Source organism: Gallus gallus, chromosome 3 (genome assembly GCF_016699485.2).
Source record: "Gallus gallus isolate bGalGal1 chromosome 3, bGalGal1.mat.broiler.GRCg7b, whole genome shotgun sequence".
Classification (NCBI taxonomy): Eukaryota; Metazoa; Chordata; class Aves; order Galliformes; family Phasianidae; genus Gallus; species Gallus gallus.
The window spans coordinates 106,063,636-106,083,826 of NC_052534.1; the positions used below are offsets into that span (position 1 = coordinate 106,063,636).

Consider the following 20,191-nt stretch of genomic DNA (forward strand, 5'->3'; position numbering starts at 1 on the left):
TCTTTTAAGGCAGTAACAGTTCACTTTCCTTCCAAAACAAGCTACAGCAAATAGTTTGTCAAGAAAAATGAGTGGATGCAAGATTACAAACTACATTTTTATTACTCACCTGCAGACCCCTGCAAGTATGCAAGGATCTGTCAGGGAGCATTAAACCTAGGTATCTTGTTGCTCACATTATACTAAGCTGAGATCCACAATGATGATGAAGTGTTTTTGCTTAAGTTATTCAGAAGAAGGTGAAACATACATCACAGATATTGTACCTCATCAGTTCTCCTGTAAGGCTTGTGTTACAGTGACACATACATTTAAGAAGAAATCAAACCATTACCATGCAAATTTCAGTGTTTATCTCACTGCCATCTTAGGGTTCTAGAAACAGAACCACTCTCACATGCCCAGGGGTTGATTACTCAGTAGTTTATTTAGGTCTCACACGTACATCCATAGTGTGAAACAGTATGAAGCATTTTGATTGCATTTTCAACACCACTGTGCTTCCTCTTTGTCTACATTAAGAACATTTCAACCTATCCATAATTTGTCAAAATGAAGACTCCGTCCTTCACTCAAAACAGAAAATGAAAAGCAACAGGACCGTGCTTTTGAAATACAGGTTAAGATATGTTACTCTTTTGTTTCTACCTCTCTAACCCACCATATGGCTTTGTAGCATAACAACCTATGCAAGTCTCAGTTTTTTACCATCTTCGGAGGAAAAGCTTTTGATGCAGCAAAGATAAAATGTTGATCTTCCTTTAATATGTTTGAATCTGAAAATATCCCAGTTTGTCATAAGAGAAATTTTACCTGGTAACTGTCCATTTCATCCTCTTCTTCCTAAGTCAAAACATGAAAACCACATCAATAATGTTTTTTGACAGCAGGAAACACACTTAAAGCAAAGGGTACTGCTACTTTAAGCAATGTTAGCAGTCATTTGTAAAAGTCTGAGTTTAGCAGTGATCACAGAATTAAACAGATTTGCTGCTATCAGCAGCTAGTGTCTAAACACAACTGAAAAATAAATGCAAATTTCACATGAACACAGCTACTAAAATTCTTCATATGTGGAAGAAGCAGGACTACTCAAGTAGCCCTAAGAAGTAAGTGTTAAAGCAGAACAACTTGAAACCTATTGATCCTGGAGAGCAAAGAAAAATCTGCGTTTTTACCTGCAAGACTTAAGTATGAATTTTACAACATCTGACATAAAGGATTCAAGGCAACTTTGCTGTAGCAAAAAGAGGAAAAAACTGTAAGCATTTAAGCCAATTGCTGAGGAGGTGGAATAACTGTCTGCCACACCAGCAGCCACAAGGTAGACTTCAAGACGTTCCGATTGCCATTATTTTCTGATGGGAGACACCACCTTTTGTTCTTGATGTGCATCACGAGCAGAGCTGTCTGCACTGAGAACAGGCACAACTGCCACTGCTGCGCAGGGAACGGAACAGCAGCAATGTCTCCAGTCCTAAGTGATTACTTATCTATTTAAGTAATAACAAGCCACTGGAGCCTACTTTTGTATCTTAGTAATGAAAGCAAAAATCTAGCTAAGCTAAAATTAAAAAGCCATATAGAAGAGGCATTTTCTTAGTTCAAATTCTTTAGAAAATCTTTCACATTACAGATACTGATTTACTTGAGATACAGAAATGCTAATGAGGGGACTAAAAATCCAGATGTTCAAGTCAGAGAGCTATTGTAAGCAGCAGAACTAATATAACATGGTTTTCAATAGCTCTTTCCCATGTGGGTTATCGGCATCAGAGGCAGCTCAGGCTCTTCCTCAAGGGGAGCTGAAGTCCTTCCTTTTGAAGGAACTGACTATTTTGTGCTTTTCCAGTTCTGTCTGATGTGGCATACTGTCATACCTAATATTTGAAGTAAAATCTACTGGACACACTCCTAAAGAATTTTGGAAGGTTTGGCTTTTTCTTTTCTTGAATAGTGTGCTAAGGGTGTTTCCTATCATTAAAAGCAGCACAGCCCAGAGCAGAGCCAGAAGGTAGCATTCCAAATAACATTTTTGTCACATAAAATGACTTTTGATTAAGAGGAATGTCTTCTACAACACTTTCTGAAAGACATGCACTTAGACCATCCTGCATAATTCACAGTATCACCTATCAAAACCATCCTGACAATTCATTTTGTTGCTTTATACATATACACAAATCTATCTAGTAGGTTAGATAACAGCCTCCCTATCCCTGCTGCAAATCAGCCAAAACTCAAAAGCAATGCAGTTGCCTTCAGCTGTAACAAACTTGGGGCATAACCTTAAGCTTTTACATGTCTTGAAAATATGAGTAGCTTATAAGACACATTCAGACTCTTACCTGATAAATCTCAGGTACTTTTTGTGACTTAACGTGTTTTATTTGAACACAGCCAATTCCAACAGATAGAATTGACTCCTCCATCAGTGGCAAGGTCCCAGATTCCTGCACAGATCTCACTTCAACCTGAATTCTTCGAGATTGCCCCTGTCCAAGAGAATAATGTGAAATGCTTGTCAACAACAACAGAGTATAAAATGTTCAAAGAGAGACCTCTACCGGCACTCATCTGCAAGCAGCATTTTATTACGCTCTTGTGAGTCCTGTAACCTCAGTGATCCCCTGTACAGGAGATACCCTTTCTGTTGCAAGCATTTATGTTTACAGGATTCAGGTATTCATGGGGAAAAAATTCAGCATTCAGCAACTCAGTTTCCTTGTTTTGAAAATCCTCCAGAACATGTAGCTATAGGATTTTTAATACTTCTGAAGGCAGAAAGTTGGACCTCTTACCCATTAGACTGTTAGAAAACAGTCTTATTCAGTGAGCTACTGAAGTTCAAGTGACCTTTTCCTGACTTTGGCTTCCTCAACTTCAAATTCTTGCCTACCTGCTGATGCTATCAATACTGTTCCTTGATAAAATCCATAGGAAAAATCAAAGCAGTTGGAGAGCTCAGAGGTACAGCTTGTATCTAACTTTCACTAATTCCTGGTGTTACTTTGGCAATAGCTTGTCACCTAAAAATATGAAGTGCTTAGCTGAGCACTAACAATGTAATGCACGTACAACTCAAAAGAAAATGAATAGTTGGCCGAAAGCATCAAATAAGGGGAAATTTGGACCTCAAAAAATTTCATGTAAGCCTCTGATCATCTTTACATAAGAACTTACACATACTAAGTTTCACAAAACACAGAAGGACACCACTTACACAAGGCTATACTCAGTGTCTAGGCTTGAGAGCAACCTGGACACCATCCCTGTATCCACACAAAATAGAGCCCTCTCAGCTTCCCACAGTCTGTATTCACAACTGAAATCCTGCATGTGCCACCTTACCTGTCTGAGCTGAAAGATGCCTCCAGTGCAAACATCCTTGGCTGGAGTCACCTCAACTGGGCAGTATTCCCCATTCTCATTCAGCTCTAGAATTTGAACCCAGAGCTCTACTTTTCGGGTCACTTCACTCCACCTGCAAAATACATCAAATGCCATTTCTTTCTTTCTTTCTTTTTCTGCCAAAAGAAAAAGAGAAGGAAAGAAAAAGAGAGAAGGAAAAAAAAAAAAAGCCCAACCTTTGGCCCTGACCACAGACTGAAGAAGTGAAAAAACACTTCCATAGATGCTGTTTGTGACCACACAGGGTTATTAGCTGTGCTAATACATTTAAAAAAATAATACATTTTACTGACAGCCCTTTTAGTCAACCATCAGAAATAAGCCTTTTCTTCCCTGAACTATGAAAACCAGTTCTACTAGATTCTAACATTTAAGCTCTGGTCTCAACTACCAGATCTACAGAGATCAAGTGTTGTTGATGGCAATCAAATCCAGAGAAAAGACAGCCAAAAGAAAATGACATTGTCTCACAAGCTTTCAAGACTGAAGGCATCTTCCTGAGCTACTTCATACTACTGCTTTCTCTGAAATTCTCGCAAGAGCTTAAATTCTCACTTTTTAGTAGCTCAAAATTAAGGAGAGAGGTACTGCTCAGCTACCAAATGTAACTATTTCGTAACACACAGCTTCTCTTTGCCATATTGTCTCGATTTTTCTTCTATATTTTCCCATATATACCCTAATATTCAACATGTTCAACAAATTCTTAGGCTGGAAATAAAGAAAAAGAGAAACAACTGCCCCTAAATTAAATTTCAGAGCTGTATTGCATGCAATAGGAGAGGCAAAACAACTTATGTGTAAGAAAATGCTACCAAACTTAGTTTGGGGATGACAAATGGTTGCCAGTAAAAAAATACACAACCCTTCAGCCTGAATTACTGTCTTATTGCAATATTTACCCTAACTGATGTAATTAGTAATACAGCTCTTTCAATGGAAACATTACAGTGATAACACCTCATGTCCAAGAACAAACAGGAGTCTGACCCTGAATAAATACATCACTGTACAGTCAGAACAACCATCTTGCTGTTCTACACTTGATAGCTCTTTCTGGTTCCCCCAATAGTCTATTTCTAATAGGCTAACAGATATAGTCTCTTTTTTTTTTTTTTCAGTTCAAAATTTGACTACTTATCTCAAATCTGCTTCAAAATCAAGCCCTTCAGACAGTGATTTTCCAGATTTTTAAAACAAAACCCCACTTTCTGTATTTACCTGTCTCGAAGGCTCCGTGTTTTGGCCTGAATGATTCCCAAATCCCACAGGGTTGGATTTTTGCGGTCACCACTCTGCTTGTGCCCATACACTTCAATTGCCAGAGCACCATCGTAGAGATGTTCCATGAAGTCTTCAGAAATATTTACAGAAAACTCCTGCAAGTGACAAACAGGTTAATGACTGTCACCACACAACGCTGATTTAGGCTTAGAGACTTATTGTCTTGACTTTAACATAAGGATGTAGTAAAGTTACCCTAGTTCCCAAGATACAATGTGGAGGAAAGGAAGAAATGTCATCTTGATTTGTAAAATCAGGAGGCAAGGCAACAATGGAAGACCTGCTTAAAAATAAAAAATTCCAGAACAAGCAGTATGATGACCGTATCCTGGTCCAAGCCCTGATCCAACCTCTAAAAAATATCTTATGTTCTAAAACTTAGAATCTAACTCCAAACACATCAGAGGATACGATATCTACTTTAGAAATGAATTGAATTAATTGCTCAGTGTAATAACAAATGAGAGGAAGAACAAGAAGAGAACTCAGGTGATTGCCTGGGATTAATCTAACTTGATTTCTGACATCACAGAAAGGGTTGTTAAGCACTGGAATGGGCTCCCCAGGGAGGTGGTTGAGTCACCATCCCTGGATGTGTTTAAAAACTGTTTGGATGTGGTGCTCAGGGACGTGATTTAGTGGAGGGTTGTTAGAGTTAGGGTGGTATGGTCAGGCTGCAGTTGGACTTGATGATCTTGAAGGTCTTTTGCAACCTGAGCTATCCTATGATTCTGAGATCACCTATTGTAGGTGCCTCCACTTAGCTAGCTGCTCTGAAGTGAAAAGAAGGAAACAGCCTGTTCTAAGATACTCTATCTAACTTCAACACCTACTTAGAGATGAAAGGCAGCAAGTTCCAGTACTGCCCATTTCTCTTCACTGATGTCAATGGAAAACAATGAGGTCAGAAGTAGACATATACTTAGAAGAGTATCACACTTCCACTCATACTCAGCTGCATTTTTGCTCTGGGTAAACTAATATCAGTCTCCGCCAAACGGACTGCCTTCCTTCATTAATCTACTTCATCACCTTCAGTGATTTTCATACAAATGAACTGTGTATTACAAGGACAAGTTCTTTCTGAAAATGGCATTAGGGTATCAGCCTCACAAAGTATAATAACAAGAACAAATGTGCAACCAACAGTGTTATGCAAGTGTAAGCCCGCTTTGGTTCCAGTAATAAAATAGAAAAACATATATACTTACGTTGCAATGATCAAAGACAACCATGCAGCGTGGCTCCTTGCTGATGGGGGATAAAGAAGGATCCACCTCAGGTGCAACATTAACTGGCTCCAGATGATCCCAGAATGTGTATTTGCAGAACACAAAGTTGGAGAGGTGCTGTGGCAAACCTGTTGCCTGAAGTATTTTAATCTAGAGAAGAGATGAGAAAGAAAGGAAAAGAACTTATCCACCAGGATTAAATTCTCTTCATAGAATTTGGAACTTCATTTGGTAGAACAATGTTCTTCTGTTCCCCTGCAAAGGATAACTAAGAAGGCTTATTGGGAATAAAAAAAAAAGCTTACTAACAATGCATCTCTGCACTGATATCCACTGGAGGCTGCATTTTGAGTGCATCAGCTGAAAATGGCCACTAGATGTCAGCAATGACGTATTTTCGGGAATAAAAACTAGCACGGTACGTTTCAGAAATACACCAAATTATTTCAGTTACTTATAATGGAGAGATGCAGCACAAGTCATAATTTAAGGATACAAGACAAATTATATACTTCTACCAAAGTCAGCTCCCTTATTCTGCCGGTCCCTTCTTTGAAGATATTCTTGTCCTTATGTTGGAAATAATATTAAAACAGCCCTGACAACACAAAAGTAAGGCATGTTCCCGCCCACCCATTCCCTTCTTTAATAAAACCACAATTTCTGAATACATCTGTTCTAAACAAAATCATTGCATCAGCCACATCTCATGTAATACATTTCTATTTACCTCTTTGTCATGTTAAGGTCAAATAAGTCAGACTCTGCAGTGCTTTTTGCCTCCCTTATTGAGGAGCTTGGCCTAAGTTGCATTTTTACTATCACAGGGAATTCCCAATAGATCCTCCTTGCTCACTTGCTTTTTATTATTAATAAACAAAACACATCTGTATATATTTCACAAAATACTGAATATTTTGCAAGAGAAGAATGGAGAGAATGATTCACAGAACAAAGGAAGCTTATCAGATTCTTTGACTGATTTTGAATTAGATATTACAGCTCCGATCCCAGCACACAGATCTTCCATGTCCTCTAAGAATACAATAAAACTGCCTGGGATAAGATTGTATGCACCTGTATATAAATACAGTTTAATGAATACCTTGCAGACTTCAAAAAATCATGGAGGCTGAAGGGAACAAAGACCACGAAAACAAATACATCTGAAGTATTGAACTCTGTACATAGCACACAGCTAAATGACTGTCAGGTTTCTTTTAATCCTGAAACATCTGTACCACTTCATATTATTTATCAGCAAGTTTAGAGTTAGAACTCTCTCTGTGTAGTTGAATACTGGAAATGAACATTACACACAAGATTTCAATGAGGTATCTAATGTCCAGAAGTCAGCGCACCAGGGATTGTGTTTTTTGAAATGGGATGAAAAGAGAGGTTACTCACGAGGTTGGGGTATATCTGGAACTCACCCTGCAGACAAGTTTTCTCTCCTGAGTGTCATTTTCATTGAAATAATCAGGACTATCCTCACCACCAACCAACCTGTCGTCTATCTCTCCGCTCACTCGAACAACTTCAACGTGGAGACGACCAGATACCTGATGAAAAAGGAGTACAGATGATGTGTGTGCCAGAGAGCAGTGACAAATCAATCCCTTTTCAGATAACTATGACTGATGCCTCCAGTCTGACATTTTCTTCCTTTCTATTGTCTTGCAACGCTCATTTGTAGCACCAGATAAAGAAAGCTTGGAGCAAAGACTATTGCTGTAAAGGAGTTTTCTTCTTTAAAAATCATCAGGCACTAGAGGGACATTGGGAACAGTATGCTGCAATCTCACTCACCATCCCATCAGTCTCTGGAGAGTCTGCAAAGTGCAGATGCAAGGCACAGAGTGCACACAGAATGTTTGCTCTAGCTGTCTTTGAAGATTTTCTGTTGTGTTATATTTAACAGCCTTTTATGAACAGTAGTCAGTGAAAGGTAGTAGACCTGTAGATTATACTGGTTCTAATATGTATTTTGGGCTGCTTCACTTTGGAGGGTACACACAAAGCTTTTGTCTTTCACAGTCACTGTGCTGGAATCTGAAGCCTCAAGAACTTGAGTAAGGCATGATGAGACTTGCACAATCCCAAACTGTTCCCAGAAACCTTGCGTGCAAGAAACTGGAAAATATCTACCATATACTAGTATTAAGATCCACAGACTGTAAATAAGCAGTTGAGTAAGATTATGGAAATCTATGGAAATAGATTATGGAAAAATGACAAACCTCTCCCTTCTGATTGATGATCGGAACAGCATACTGTAGCTTCACATCATAGAACAGGCACTCAAGAAAGACATTGGCTACTCCGATAAGGCTGTGGTTCTCCTGCTCATCATAGAATGGATCAGCTCGTCTGAAATAAGCTCTCATCACCTTTAACCAAATGCAGAAAAACGTGAGAAAAACAAACTTTTCACAACAGTTATCCAAGTGTTACAAAATGAGCCTAACAGGAAAAAGGGACACAAGCAAGAGGCCGGCTCAGGACACAAGAAGAATGGAAACACAACTGTAATTTTGGACAGAGTATTATTAAGGCCTGTCCTCAACAAGTTCTCCAACACTGTCAGATTCGGAGAAGTCAGCCTGAGCCCCAGCTCTGGTTATGTTTCCTTACTGCACTGAGCTACGCATGCAAACAAGCATCAAAGTGACAGGATAAGGGTTAATGAAATGCTAAAGATTGCTTCAGTACTAGCAAAATAAAGGCTAAGAGAAACTGTTACCTCAGCCTTTTCCCTCCCTCTCTCCACACCATTCCTCCAGAACCAGAATATTCTCTTACATCTACTTAACCAAAGAAATGAATAGGAAAATAATTCTATTGGCACAGGACTGGAGTAATTTTTACTTACTGGGTTGTCTTCCTCACAGTCTTTCCACTCCTGGTAAAGATCCCTCATGTCTACTAGTCGATTCTCCAGCTTTTCCAGTGACCAAATCTGTTTGCCTTTCCCTTTCCTTCTCACCTGAATAGCAGGCTCGCTGAGGATTGCACCTCTCTGAGAAACAATTAAAGAGAGATGAATGCAGATCCTATGTCACAGCAATGAAAAACAGTTTACAAACAATAAAAAAACTGTGAATACCTCTGCAAAGTTTGGACTATTTTTTTTAATACAGCTTAATGATTTGAGCTCAAGCATGACAGCCTGAATTTGGCTGTCACAGCACACTCCCGTTCAGTCTAAGTGCCATGTCTCATCCCAGCCACAGGCAGTAGTTTCTGTGGATGTTCACCTTAGATAAGTGTTACAAATAGGACTATTTAGGCATTTCACAAATATCCCCAAGTTACAGCAGCCTGAAGTTCTAGCTAAGGCAAATTCCAACTCCTGAAAACACTTTATGGAGGGGAAATGCTTCACAAGGCTTTACTAACGTCCTGTTTCTGGACATGCCAGAAGACTGCAAGAAAAACAAGTAAACAAGAGAAATTTCTAAAGCAACTCAGAACAATTCTAATCTTGGCTTAAAATACATCTACTGTACTGATGATGATGGCTTTACTATCACTAAAATTTTGAGCTGGCCTCAAGAACAGAAAGGATAAGACAGCTTGGGTAGCCAGCCTGCAACAGAGAAGTCTGGGTTTGGTTCCCTCCTTTCAAAATGTTTAAGATATCTGGAAGGAATCACCCAAATTCTCTCAGTTCCAGCTCCTCCATGTACAATGGGGATGTCAGCAATTTCTCACCTCACTATCATGATGCAAAGGCAAATGCCTATAAGATGACAGCAAACACATTTAGTAGATGGATTCTACATGGATTTTATCACCCTGATGGATTTTATCACCTAATCTACATGGACTTTGTCACTCTGAAACAGAAGCAAATGAGAACTTCAACATCAATGCAAACTATCTAGACCATTAGTCAGAATAAGATGAATACGAATTCCAAGGGACAAACTACATGAACAATGTTTTAGTTCCATTATGGCTACATTACCTTACTGTTGGCATTCAGGCTTGAAGCTGGGATCTGGAGGGTGACTTTATACTCTGTCCGCTTGTCCAATTCTTCTCCAATAAAATTGGCTTCTCTCACATACAAATTGGCTTTAACAATTTGCTCTCGCAGCTTTCTCAGGCTGTGGGTCAACATTTCTTCTCTAAAAGGCAATTTGTTGCAGGGAAAGACAGAAGAAAATGGCATTTAGGTATTGAAACTGACTGCAAAGCACAGGATTGCTTGATGGGTAAAAAGTCAATACTCAGCTTTTTAACACAAAAATTAGGCAAATTAAATGGCATTTCTTCTTGGGGGAAAAAAAAAAAAAAGGTAGTCTGTATGAATTCAGTAATATGGACATCAGCATACTGCCAGCTTTGGAGACTTCTCCATGCATCTGCTGAACAGTCAGTACTTACATGGCTTATTCCAGAGCTTTCCCGGCACAGATGTGGATGTCCCATTTTACAGAGGGAGATTTGTTCAGACATCATGACCCACTTGCTCACCGCCCTCCCTGGCAAATGTATCAGAGCACCAACAGTGTAGTGCAGGAATCCAGCACCACAGAATATTCTAGACAGACAGCTAACACCTTGTTGGACTGCCTCAAGTACTCTGCATTTCAAAAAATGTTCCTTAAATTAGATTTGTGTTTCTCGTTACATCTTTCACCATACTCATTGTTTTAGGGAAAGTTTCATCTTCCTCCTGCAGCTGCTCCTTCTGTCAGTAAAGCTGGCAAAGACCATTCAGAGGAAGAAGATAATACACTCAGTACAACTGTCTATGAAGAGGTAGAGGCCTGTGGCCCTTCTGTGATTGTTACACAACTCTTGCAATGCTCTGGTTCTAAATTCTTTGTATCACCCTCTTACCCCCTTTTCTTTCTGCAATCTTCTGGCTGCCAGAACCTGCCCAGGTCGAACAGTTGGATACAAGTTAGGAGGAAGAACAACCTTCCAGCAGCTGTCGTGAACTTACAGAAGAGACTCATATTTAATGCTAGTAGAGTTTCTCCTTAACAAAGTAGACACTCTTCCTTTAAAATCTTCCCAGCATTAGTGATCTGATTGTGCTTAAACTAATATTTTCACTCTGTCCCCCCCAGTCATCTGCAGGAGTCTTCTCAGAAAGCTGACAGAGGTGTGCAATGCAATTTAAACCTTGCAAAAATCACTGGCACTAAGGAACTTGAAACAAACAATCCTGCTGGTCAGGTTTCATCACCCACCTCTCCTCTGCCCATTGCCTTAAACGCTGTTGAGCACTGGGAGAATGAAAGGAGAACCTGTCCATGCTGCGGAAATGCTGCTTCTCTGGTGACAATCGCCTTCGTAACTGTTCCAGTTCATGCTCATACATAAGTCTCTGCCGTTCAAGTGCAGATCTCTTCTCCTCTTCGTGTTGCTGCTCCAGGCTTTGCAAGATCGACTGCATAGGATCTAGGCAGACGTTGAAAAATAAAGAAACTAGAACTTCTGGGGTCGAATATCTAGTAAGCGTGAAATTAAATAGTCAAGTAATGAGTAAGTGACAGAGTAAGTGACAGACTTGGCAATACGAGCTCTGTCCCAGGTTCTGTATGGATGTTCTGTATTGCCTTGGGCAAGGCACAAATGACTATGCCTTCACACTTTGCTTCGTATAGACCTGCAGATATCTACACCAGGGGCTGCAGCAACCAGTGAGATCCATTGTGAAGAATGTACTAGACAGTAAACATAGCACTATATCACATAAATGGAGGAAGAGATCGTATTTCTTTATAAGGCATATTTAAAAAATGCTGCTGAACTGTGGAGCAAAATAAAGACCCACAGAACAAAGTGGGTGAATGATTTAAGAGAGTTTGGAAAAGATCAGTCCTAAAAAAAACTACTTCTGTCCCAAAATAATGCCAATCTGGGGCAGCCATGTAAGACCACAATAACTAAAGAACATAATTGCAGAGACAGAAATCACTACAGTTAATGCTGGAGTGAGACATAACACACGAAAAATAAACAGCAAAGCAAAAACATTCTGATTTGAGGCTGTAGTTCCACCAGCATTCCAGTTTCAGCTTTTTCCTCAATAAGAGCTGCCAAACAAAATATTTTGTGGTGGTGTTTTTCCCCTCCAGTGCAAAAATGGCTACAATGAGTCATTCACAAGAAAAATTCTCCAGTAGGATGCTACAAGGGAAAAAGCTGGTGCTGAACATTCCCTGAAAATATAACCTCATGTTCACAGAATCAGAATGGCTTGAGTTGGAAGAAACCTCAAAGATCATCTAGTTCCAACCTTCCAGCCACGGGCAGGGCTGTCAACCACTCAATCAGGCACCAGATGAGGTTGCTCAGGGCCCCATCCAACCTGGCCTCAAACACCTCCAGGAATGGGGCATCCATCCCTGTGCATATTCTAATAACTTCTGTTGCTTCTTACCATTACTACCAAGTGCCTTCATAGTGACTTCCATCTGGGCATATTCATAGCTGAAGTTAATCTCACTGGACACTTCACTGGAATTGTCTCCATCTACATCCAGCTGCTCAACACTATTACTGCACTTCATAGAGTTGTCTCGCTCCTCATCCTCATGATCCAATTTCTTTTTCTTCTTAGGCAAATTCAGCCTTTAGAAATAGGGAGAAAATCTCAGACTAATACATGGTCATCTTTTAGACAACAGGTTGCTTAAAAAACACATTTAAATTAAGCAGGTTATCCAAATCAGTAGATTTTTCCCTTTTGAAATCTGTTGACCTTGTCGATTGCAAGCATAATTTTCCTCAGAGTAAATAAGGGACTTCAAGGAAAACTAATTTACATTATACTCTGATAGTGCAGAGTACCTGAAACCACTATTCACATAGCTTATATAACTACTATTTTTTCCCCACACCAAAATAATTTACAGGAAACAAAGAGTAGAAATAAATGTTTTTAAGTACATATTACTCATATCATATTCTTGAGTATTATAAAATATAAAATATGAAAAACAAAAATATGTAAAAATATTATATATATATATATAAATAAAATACAGGCAAGTATAAAAGAAAGCAATTAAGTTTTAGATTATCATTTAAATCCCCTGATTTTTAAGGTACTTCAGACCAGCCACAGAGGGTCTCACACATACAGTCCTACACAGAAAACTTCTGCCACTGCTCCTGTTTGACACAGGGAGGTCTGAGGTACGGCTGGAGCTGGAATTCCAGGGAACAGAGAACACAGTGACTTTGTAAGACTGAGATCACTGTATAACACAGGCCTGAAATTGATGCAAAATCCAAGAGGCAAACTATTCAAATCAAAGCTTGGGTGTGATACATTCATCAGGGTAGAAGAGGAAGTACTTAGTATTAACATTATGCCAAATTGTGAAACACTCTTAGATACTGAACCAAATTAAAGCTAACGTCCCAAGAATTAAATCTCCACAATGAGATAACATTACTGATAATGAATAGTAAGGTCTTCATCAGCAAGGTTGCAGTCCCTTGAAAACGCAAGACGTTAAGTCAACCTACTGTTCAGAAATTAAAATCATGCACAGTTGCTATGACATCCAGCATTCAAGAACATTCAGTCACCAACGCTGCCTTTATAATCCCAGTAGAGAAGAAATCACCTTCCTCTGCAGCGTGCATGCCCCATTCACATTTTTACTTCTACCATAAGGTGAAAAAGTAAGCTGGTTCAAACTTGCAATTTATTTGATTTCTTTCATACCTGAAAAAGTGGTTGTTTCCCCATAGTATTCTGTCTCCATGATGTAGCTGGATAGGACCCGCAACAGCAGAACCATTCACAAATGTCCTATGAAAAGATGAAGTAAAACCACAATAAAACCACAATAGGAAGCATTTTCTTATTCTGGTACTGCTTGCTTTAATGTAGTTTGTTAAAGCAGGAAAACAGGCTCATGGATTATAATCTATTACAATCCTATGGCAGGGACACCTCCCACCAGCCCAGGTTGCCCAAAGCCCTGTAAGGCCTGGCCTTGGGCACTGCTGGGGATGGGACACCCACAGATCCTCTGGACAGCCTGTGCCAGGGCCTCACCACCCTAAAAGGGAAGAATTTCTTTCTTATATCTAAAGAAACTTCACTCATCTACCCTGTGTCTTCTTTTGATTGTTTAAGCTCTGCAAAGTTCACTACTTTTGGATAGATTTTATGATATCTATGTCTGGAGACATGGGCTTAAAAATAAGCAAGCAGGAAGGAAATGTCACTGGAAATAAATACTTCTCTCACTACTATGAAATACAGACATATCTTTGAATAAGCCTTTGAAGAACTTTGGTACATAAGCAGTCTAAAGACAATAAGCAAATTAGAGAAACTACACTCTATTTCAGAGTCTGATTAAACCCAAAAATAGGATCTCCCAAAATGGGATAACAAATTTGAAGGGAATCTCAGGATGTCATCTCGTGCCATCTCACAGCAGGATCAAATATGAACCAGGATAGAAGTGAAATTCTTGAATTTTGTGACTCTTGCAATAAATTACTGGAGGTGCTGACACTGCATGTCATTCTGTGATCAGTTTGAATATACCACCTGCTTTTCAAGTACTACTACTAAATCAAATAAAGCAACAAATGCTTCAGCTGCTCTTTGCATATCAACAGATTTCCTAGAAAATTAATTCAAATTTTGATAGAGTTAAATCTACACAGCTGCAAATCAGTGTGTATCTACTTGCTGAAAGCATAAGCAATTCACGCATCCTCTCTTTGAAAACTTAGATTATAAATGCCATCACTGAAAGAAATCTCTTCAGAATGAAACATGTGAGCTGACAGAAGAGTAGATAACAATTCAAACAAAACCTCAAGCAAAATACAAGAGACAGAATTTTCTTACTTCCTACCGACTGGAAGAGTGTGTCTTTCCAGTTATCTTTTTGCCCACTAATCACCAAATACTAGATAAGACTACAATTATTACACAGCTCGATCTGTGCCTTGTTCCTTTACCTAGTGTTTTTTTGCGGTGTTAACATAACCTGTCCTTCTGGGGTGATGTCTATAATGCAGTGCTCAGGAAGAATTCCCATTCCACATAGCTGGATATCTTGAGAGTTGTCTGATCCTATTAACGTGTGCTCCTGGGGAAATTAATTCAGACGTTAGCAATGGGTTGCAAAGTTTCATTAGTGCTAACACAGCCATTCCCCTTCTGGCTATAGCTTCAAAATTAACTTCCAAAATCTGAAAGCTCTTCAATATTTCCTGCAAAGGGAAAAAGGGGAATGAAACATTGCACACAAATCCTCACTGTTTCTTACAGCAACAAGTAGGGAGCACTCAGGAAATTTCACGGCTAACAGTTACATCCAAAGATGAAGAAGTTTCTATAATTAAACCGTAGAATTCAGTGCCTCAGGATGTTGTGGAAGCCAAAAGAATAAAGGAGTTCAAAGAGGAATTAAGGCAGGTCCACAGTGGTTAGACCCAGGGCTATTGCACAGGTTCCATTTAGATCATCCTCTGGCTTAGTAAATCCCCAAAGTACTCAAGGGACAAGGAACTTGGCAGAGGAAGGAGCACTCTATATGTGCTCCAGTTCATCTATTTCTTTTTGAGGCATCTCTAAGCATCTGTAAGCAATTGCTGAGGAGTAGATACAATAGATAAGTGAGGCGAAGTTCTTATTTGGAGCTTTTATAAGAATGAACACATCAAAGAGAACGTGGGCAAGATACTTAAGAAGTCTTCAGTGTGTTCTTGTTATGTGTTCTCAACAAACACCACACAGGTCGGCTCTGCTCCAATAGTGGTCAGTGCTGAGGCTGATTTAGCAGCCTGAGTCACACTCTGGACACCTACAGGCAAAGCACCTTCAGTTCCTCTCCCAGAATCTCAGCTCAGCTGTTTTGTCTTTTTTTTTTTTTCCTTAAGGAGGGAACACAATGAAAAGGTTTTCCTTTGCTCTCACTGAGATACCACAGAGCAATGATGAGATGACTGATAGAAAAGAGGATCACAGACAGACTGAAACAAAACCACCTTCCAGCCCCATTGCTAATATGTGGCTGCTTTGAGAGTTACTACACCACTTCAAAGAGAATGATTTAATGTGAAGCTCAAACTGCTGGAGTTTTTGATGCCAGATTATTAGAACTTGTATTCTAAATGTGACTTTAAAAGAGCTGCCTCTCCTATCTCCTCCTGTCTCCAGATCACATCTATGTGATTTGTTAAAGCAGAACAAACTGCCCAGTTGTCATAGTCGTCATAGATCCCAGAAGCCACATTATACATTTCCTGTTTAACATCAGTAACGGGCACTGCACATCAGTGCACAGAAGTGCAAAGGCAGAACAGAACCTGATTTTCACTCCTGGTGAGCTGCATGAAAACGAATAGAAATACATTTGATAAGCTGAAATCAGTACTCAGAATTTTGATTACACATGTGATAGCAGGCTCATCGCTGATATGGCCAATCTTTATACAAAGCACTTCTCTGGGTAAAATTTTGTGTCATTTGAAAAATGGAAGATAATTTATAAAAAAGAACACCTCTAAATTTCTTTAAATATAGAAATATTTCCGGAGTTGGACTCAATGATCCGTATGAGTCCCTTCCAACTCGGGATATTCTATGATTCTATGAATATATACGTACATATATATAAATCCCAACCCCTCCTCTGTGACAGAGAACTACATTTGAAGTAAAAAGGTCATATTCATACTATTTTAAGTGAAGCAGTGAATAGCACGGATTGCTTCAGATATGCATTATAATAACACGCTCTGTACATCTGTGTCAACAGCATTAGAGTCCTACTTCTGTTAGAAAATATAACACACCAATATTTATTTTTACCTTTAAATAGTATACCAGGAGTTCATTGAGAGCTGGGTCTGCATTCAAATTAACCAGGAAGCACTTATTATCCCCAACTTTTATTCCAGAAGATTGAAGCGATATGCCAAGGCTTTCCAACTGTTTCTGACGCTCCTGTAAGAGAGTTGCCATAAAAAAATCAGGCTGATTGGTGTCCAGTCCCTGGGAAACACATTCCTACCTGCCAAAAACGGCAAGGCAAAACAAAGGGCAGCTCCTCCTGAAAAAGACAGCTCTTTCTTCTGCTATCGATAGATGAGACGCAAAAGCCTGAGCTGTATCCAACTTTACAGCAGGATGTGTAAGGACCAGATTTCTCTGGTCCTTCTGCCTCTGGACTAGGAGTGCTACGTGCTGTGGTCTCACACAGTTGCATCCTCTCAGTGCAAAATGACAACAGCTGAAGGCAGCACACTGCAGTACTGTAGGAGCTTCTCCGTGACCTCACTGAATAGCAAGCACTACCACAAAGCCATCTCTTCAGCCCTTTATTTTCTCCTTCGAGCTAGAAGGCTCAAAGTTAAGTCAACTTCCTGCCAAATCAAGTTCCATGTCTATCTTTTATTCCTTAGAAATCAAAATGACCAAAACCTGACAACCTTCTATTTAAGCAATGCAAATAACACTTCCTGCTGAACAAGAACAGTACCATTTTGGATGATGTTTTGTTCTTGTCAATGGACTTCATAGAATTCCACAACAAAGCATTACTGTGCAAAAAAGTACATCTTTCAAAGGGAAGTGGTAGGGTGAAGACTAAAGCGGGGAAATAGGAACATTAAGCATTTCTGTCTTAAAGAGAAAACAAAACAGAAAGGGATTCTTCTGCAAAAAAAGAGATAAGAATACTGAGAATGGATTCAAGGATCATATAGAAACTGAAAGTGAAATGAGACTCCCTATCCACAACAGCAAACAAAATAAGAAATAAAAACATGGGAGGCCTCTCAGGGAATTACTAAGAGGAATAAAAAATGGGAGAGTAAAACAAATAAGTAAAAAGCACGAGAGACTCACAACAGCTTTACTTGTGCCACTGAGACTTGCTAAGAGATATTTAGAAGAGATAATATAGGAATAATGGAGGGAAGTTCATCATGACTCTGAACTTTACTTATGAGTATGCACTGCATTAAAAAACTTACCATGTCATAGTATTGAGTATAATTCTCTGTTCAACATCAAAGCTTGATCTGGTATAACCAAAATTAAAATTGCAAAGAATGGCAAGCACAACTCCCTCTTCATTTTCTCTACCCTGTCTTCCCACACACTATGAAACCAACAGTGTCCTTGAAAGGAAAATTCATGTGTGTTTGTTAGAGAGAGCAAAACAAAGAACAGAGGAAAACCGCAATGTGATGTCAAAGCTCCCTCTTCTATCACCAGTGCCAGGCTCTGATGTTCACATCATTCCGTACCATCTACAGTCACAGACGAAGAAAGGAGACCTTGGCCCATGGTCTAAAACTCACAAGGTTCACCTAAAGAAAATGAGCCAGTTTCCATTAACTTTTGACCAATACCTAGCGTTGAGTAACTGAAGAATGTAAAATACATCAGAAGTATGTCAAATACTCTGTGAAAATGTGAAAAAACTGCCTTGTCTTTAAGGCTTTGAAACCTTATTGTCCCTCCATCTCTACAAAGTGCCTCTTCAGCAGTTCTTATTCTTCATGAGGAATGATCCTTCTCCAAGATTTACAATTATCTTTACATTCTACCACTAAAATTTGTCAGGCAGATGGTGGTGGAGGCTGGCTAGGAATAAAACCACATGACAAAGCATAACATAAATGCCTTTAGCCTTGGGCTCATGCACGCCTGATAATGATGTGAGAAAGTTCCTTCATATGGCACTGAAACAGCCCTCTACTGCACAAACACCGGTCCTCGTCCTTCCTCTGAACAAACCTGACTTCCTCTACAGCTGCAAGGCTCGGAGCAGGTTGAGAATTCAGATGAAGAAGAGAGCCAAAGCAAGTAGCTGTATGGAAACATCAAGGCAGATTTGTTCTGGAGCGTTGATCTCCTTATTTTGATTCATCAACCTCCTTGCATACCCAGGGTTTCTACGCCTACTGTGTAACATGAGATCAGAATTATTATTATTAAATTTCACCCTTATACAGAGGGTGCTCCCATGTGGTATGATTCTGCTCTGGAAGCCAGGAAGCCCTCTTATTTGAAGGAACATTTCTTACAATGGATCTTTAAAACTCAAGTCAAGGCCTATTCTGATCATGCCATCTATAAAAAGGGCTTTGTACTGGAGGCTCAATTTTCTTACTAGCTATTCATCACCTTTCAATAGTTCCCCCCCTTCAGTGTTCCCTACTGCAAATATATACATCAGCATTTGTGTGGTAAGAATTGGAAGTGTCATGCAATAATCCTGGTGTCCTGCACAATTTTTCAGTGTAGCTATCACCTTCAATTATGTTCTGAGGCATTAAATAGGGGTGTAGGAGGTATTAAAACAAACAGGAATGCAAACATTCTATTTTTTAATATTCTGAATGCTCTTTGCCTTCGGTATTAAGGCACTCTGTATGTAACCTTGCATTTAACATTCTCAGTGCTCCATCCTTCAACAGAAAAAACAATTTTGCTGTCTGAAGAACACAAAATCCCTATAATCCTCTCATCCATGGATTTTTTTTTTCCAAACAACCCCTTAATTTGCATAGAATGACAATTTATTATTGTCATTCTAGAATTGTAATCTGGGAGAGAGCCAGCTATCACAGGATTTAAATGAAGTTTTTCTACAAGGGCGGTAAGCTTGACCTACTTACCCATAAGCATGAGAGATTCACACAAACAAAGGAAGCAAACCTATTGTTTATAAGCATTACAAACAGATACAGAAAAAGAAAAATCAGCAAACCTGTGCTATCTCTTCAGTTTTTCTTAACTTTTCTTCCCAAGTCACAGTCATTTCCTGGATCAACTTTTCTGACTCCTCCAATCGTTCTTTTAATTCTGGTGATTTCATAGCCTGCAGAAATAAAAGCCAAGGGAACAAGAAAGCTTATTGTGCTTTGTTTTTTTCACATCGCTCTCACCCAGATGGGGCAAAAAGGGAACATATCATTACTCATCTCACAATGCATACTCAATCAGTAAGTAAAGGGTTGTTTTAAATATATATTGCACGTAAATGCAGAATCCATCAAAAAGCTAGTTTAATTAGCTTCAAATACAGATGCTAAAGGGAAGTTTATATACTTTAATGCAAACCAATTACACAATACTGGCAAATTTGCATAAAGATATTCAAACACAAGCTAATCTCATTTCTGTACCAATGTGAGCTTCCAGAAAGACTCATATCTAAAACAATCTGTTTCCTGCATACCGCTGATCTGGATAAGCACAACCTCTAAATCGTAGCTAACATCTCAGTCCCTTGAACAGCCACGCC

General features: G+C 39.3%; 1 protein-coding gene across 6 annotated transcripts in view; it reads right to left on the reverse strand.

Moving 5' to 3' along the window:
• Window positions 1-20,191, reverse strand: part of KIF13B (kinesin family member 13B) — a 122,775-nt gene that overhangs the window by 39,799 nt on the left and 62,785 nt on the right. For 5 of the 6 annotated variants that reach the window (XM_003641072.6, XM_004935889.5, XM_004935890.5 and 2 more), the window contains 15 exons: window positions 19,655-19,765; window positions 16,744-16,878; window positions 14,886-15,016; window positions 13,627-13,713; window positions 12,331-12,521; window positions 11,135-11,345; window positions 9,898-10,060; window positions 8,800-8,946; window positions 8,168-8,317; window positions 7,361-7,489; window positions 5,907-6,077; window positions 4,633-4,790; window positions 3,352-3,484; window positions 2,349-2,495; window positions 814-843 (listed from right to left, as the gene is read on the reverse strand). In XM_003641072.6, the coding sequence (XP_003641120.2) occupies window positions 814-843; window positions 2,349-2,495; window positions 3,352-3,484; window positions 4,633-4,790; window positions 5,907-6,077; window positions 7,361-7,489; window positions 8,168-8,317; window positions 8,800-8,946; window positions 9,898-10,060; window positions 11,135-11,345; window positions 12,331-12,521; window positions 13,627-13,713; window positions 14,886-15,016; window positions 16,744-16,878; window positions 19,655-19,765 (2,094 nt within the window). Of the gene's footprint in view, window positions 1-813; window positions 844-2,348; window positions 2,496-3,351; window positions 3,485-4,632; window positions 4,791-5,906; window positions 6,078-7,360; window positions 7,490-8,167; window positions 8,318-8,799; window positions 8,947-9,897; window positions 10,061-11,134; window positions 11,346-12,330; window positions 12,522-13,626; window positions 13,714-14,885; window positions 15,017-16,743; window positions 16,879-16,945; window positions 19,766-20,191 lie in introns of those variants that run through there. The other variant, XM_040698106.2, reaches the window with a different exon arrangement.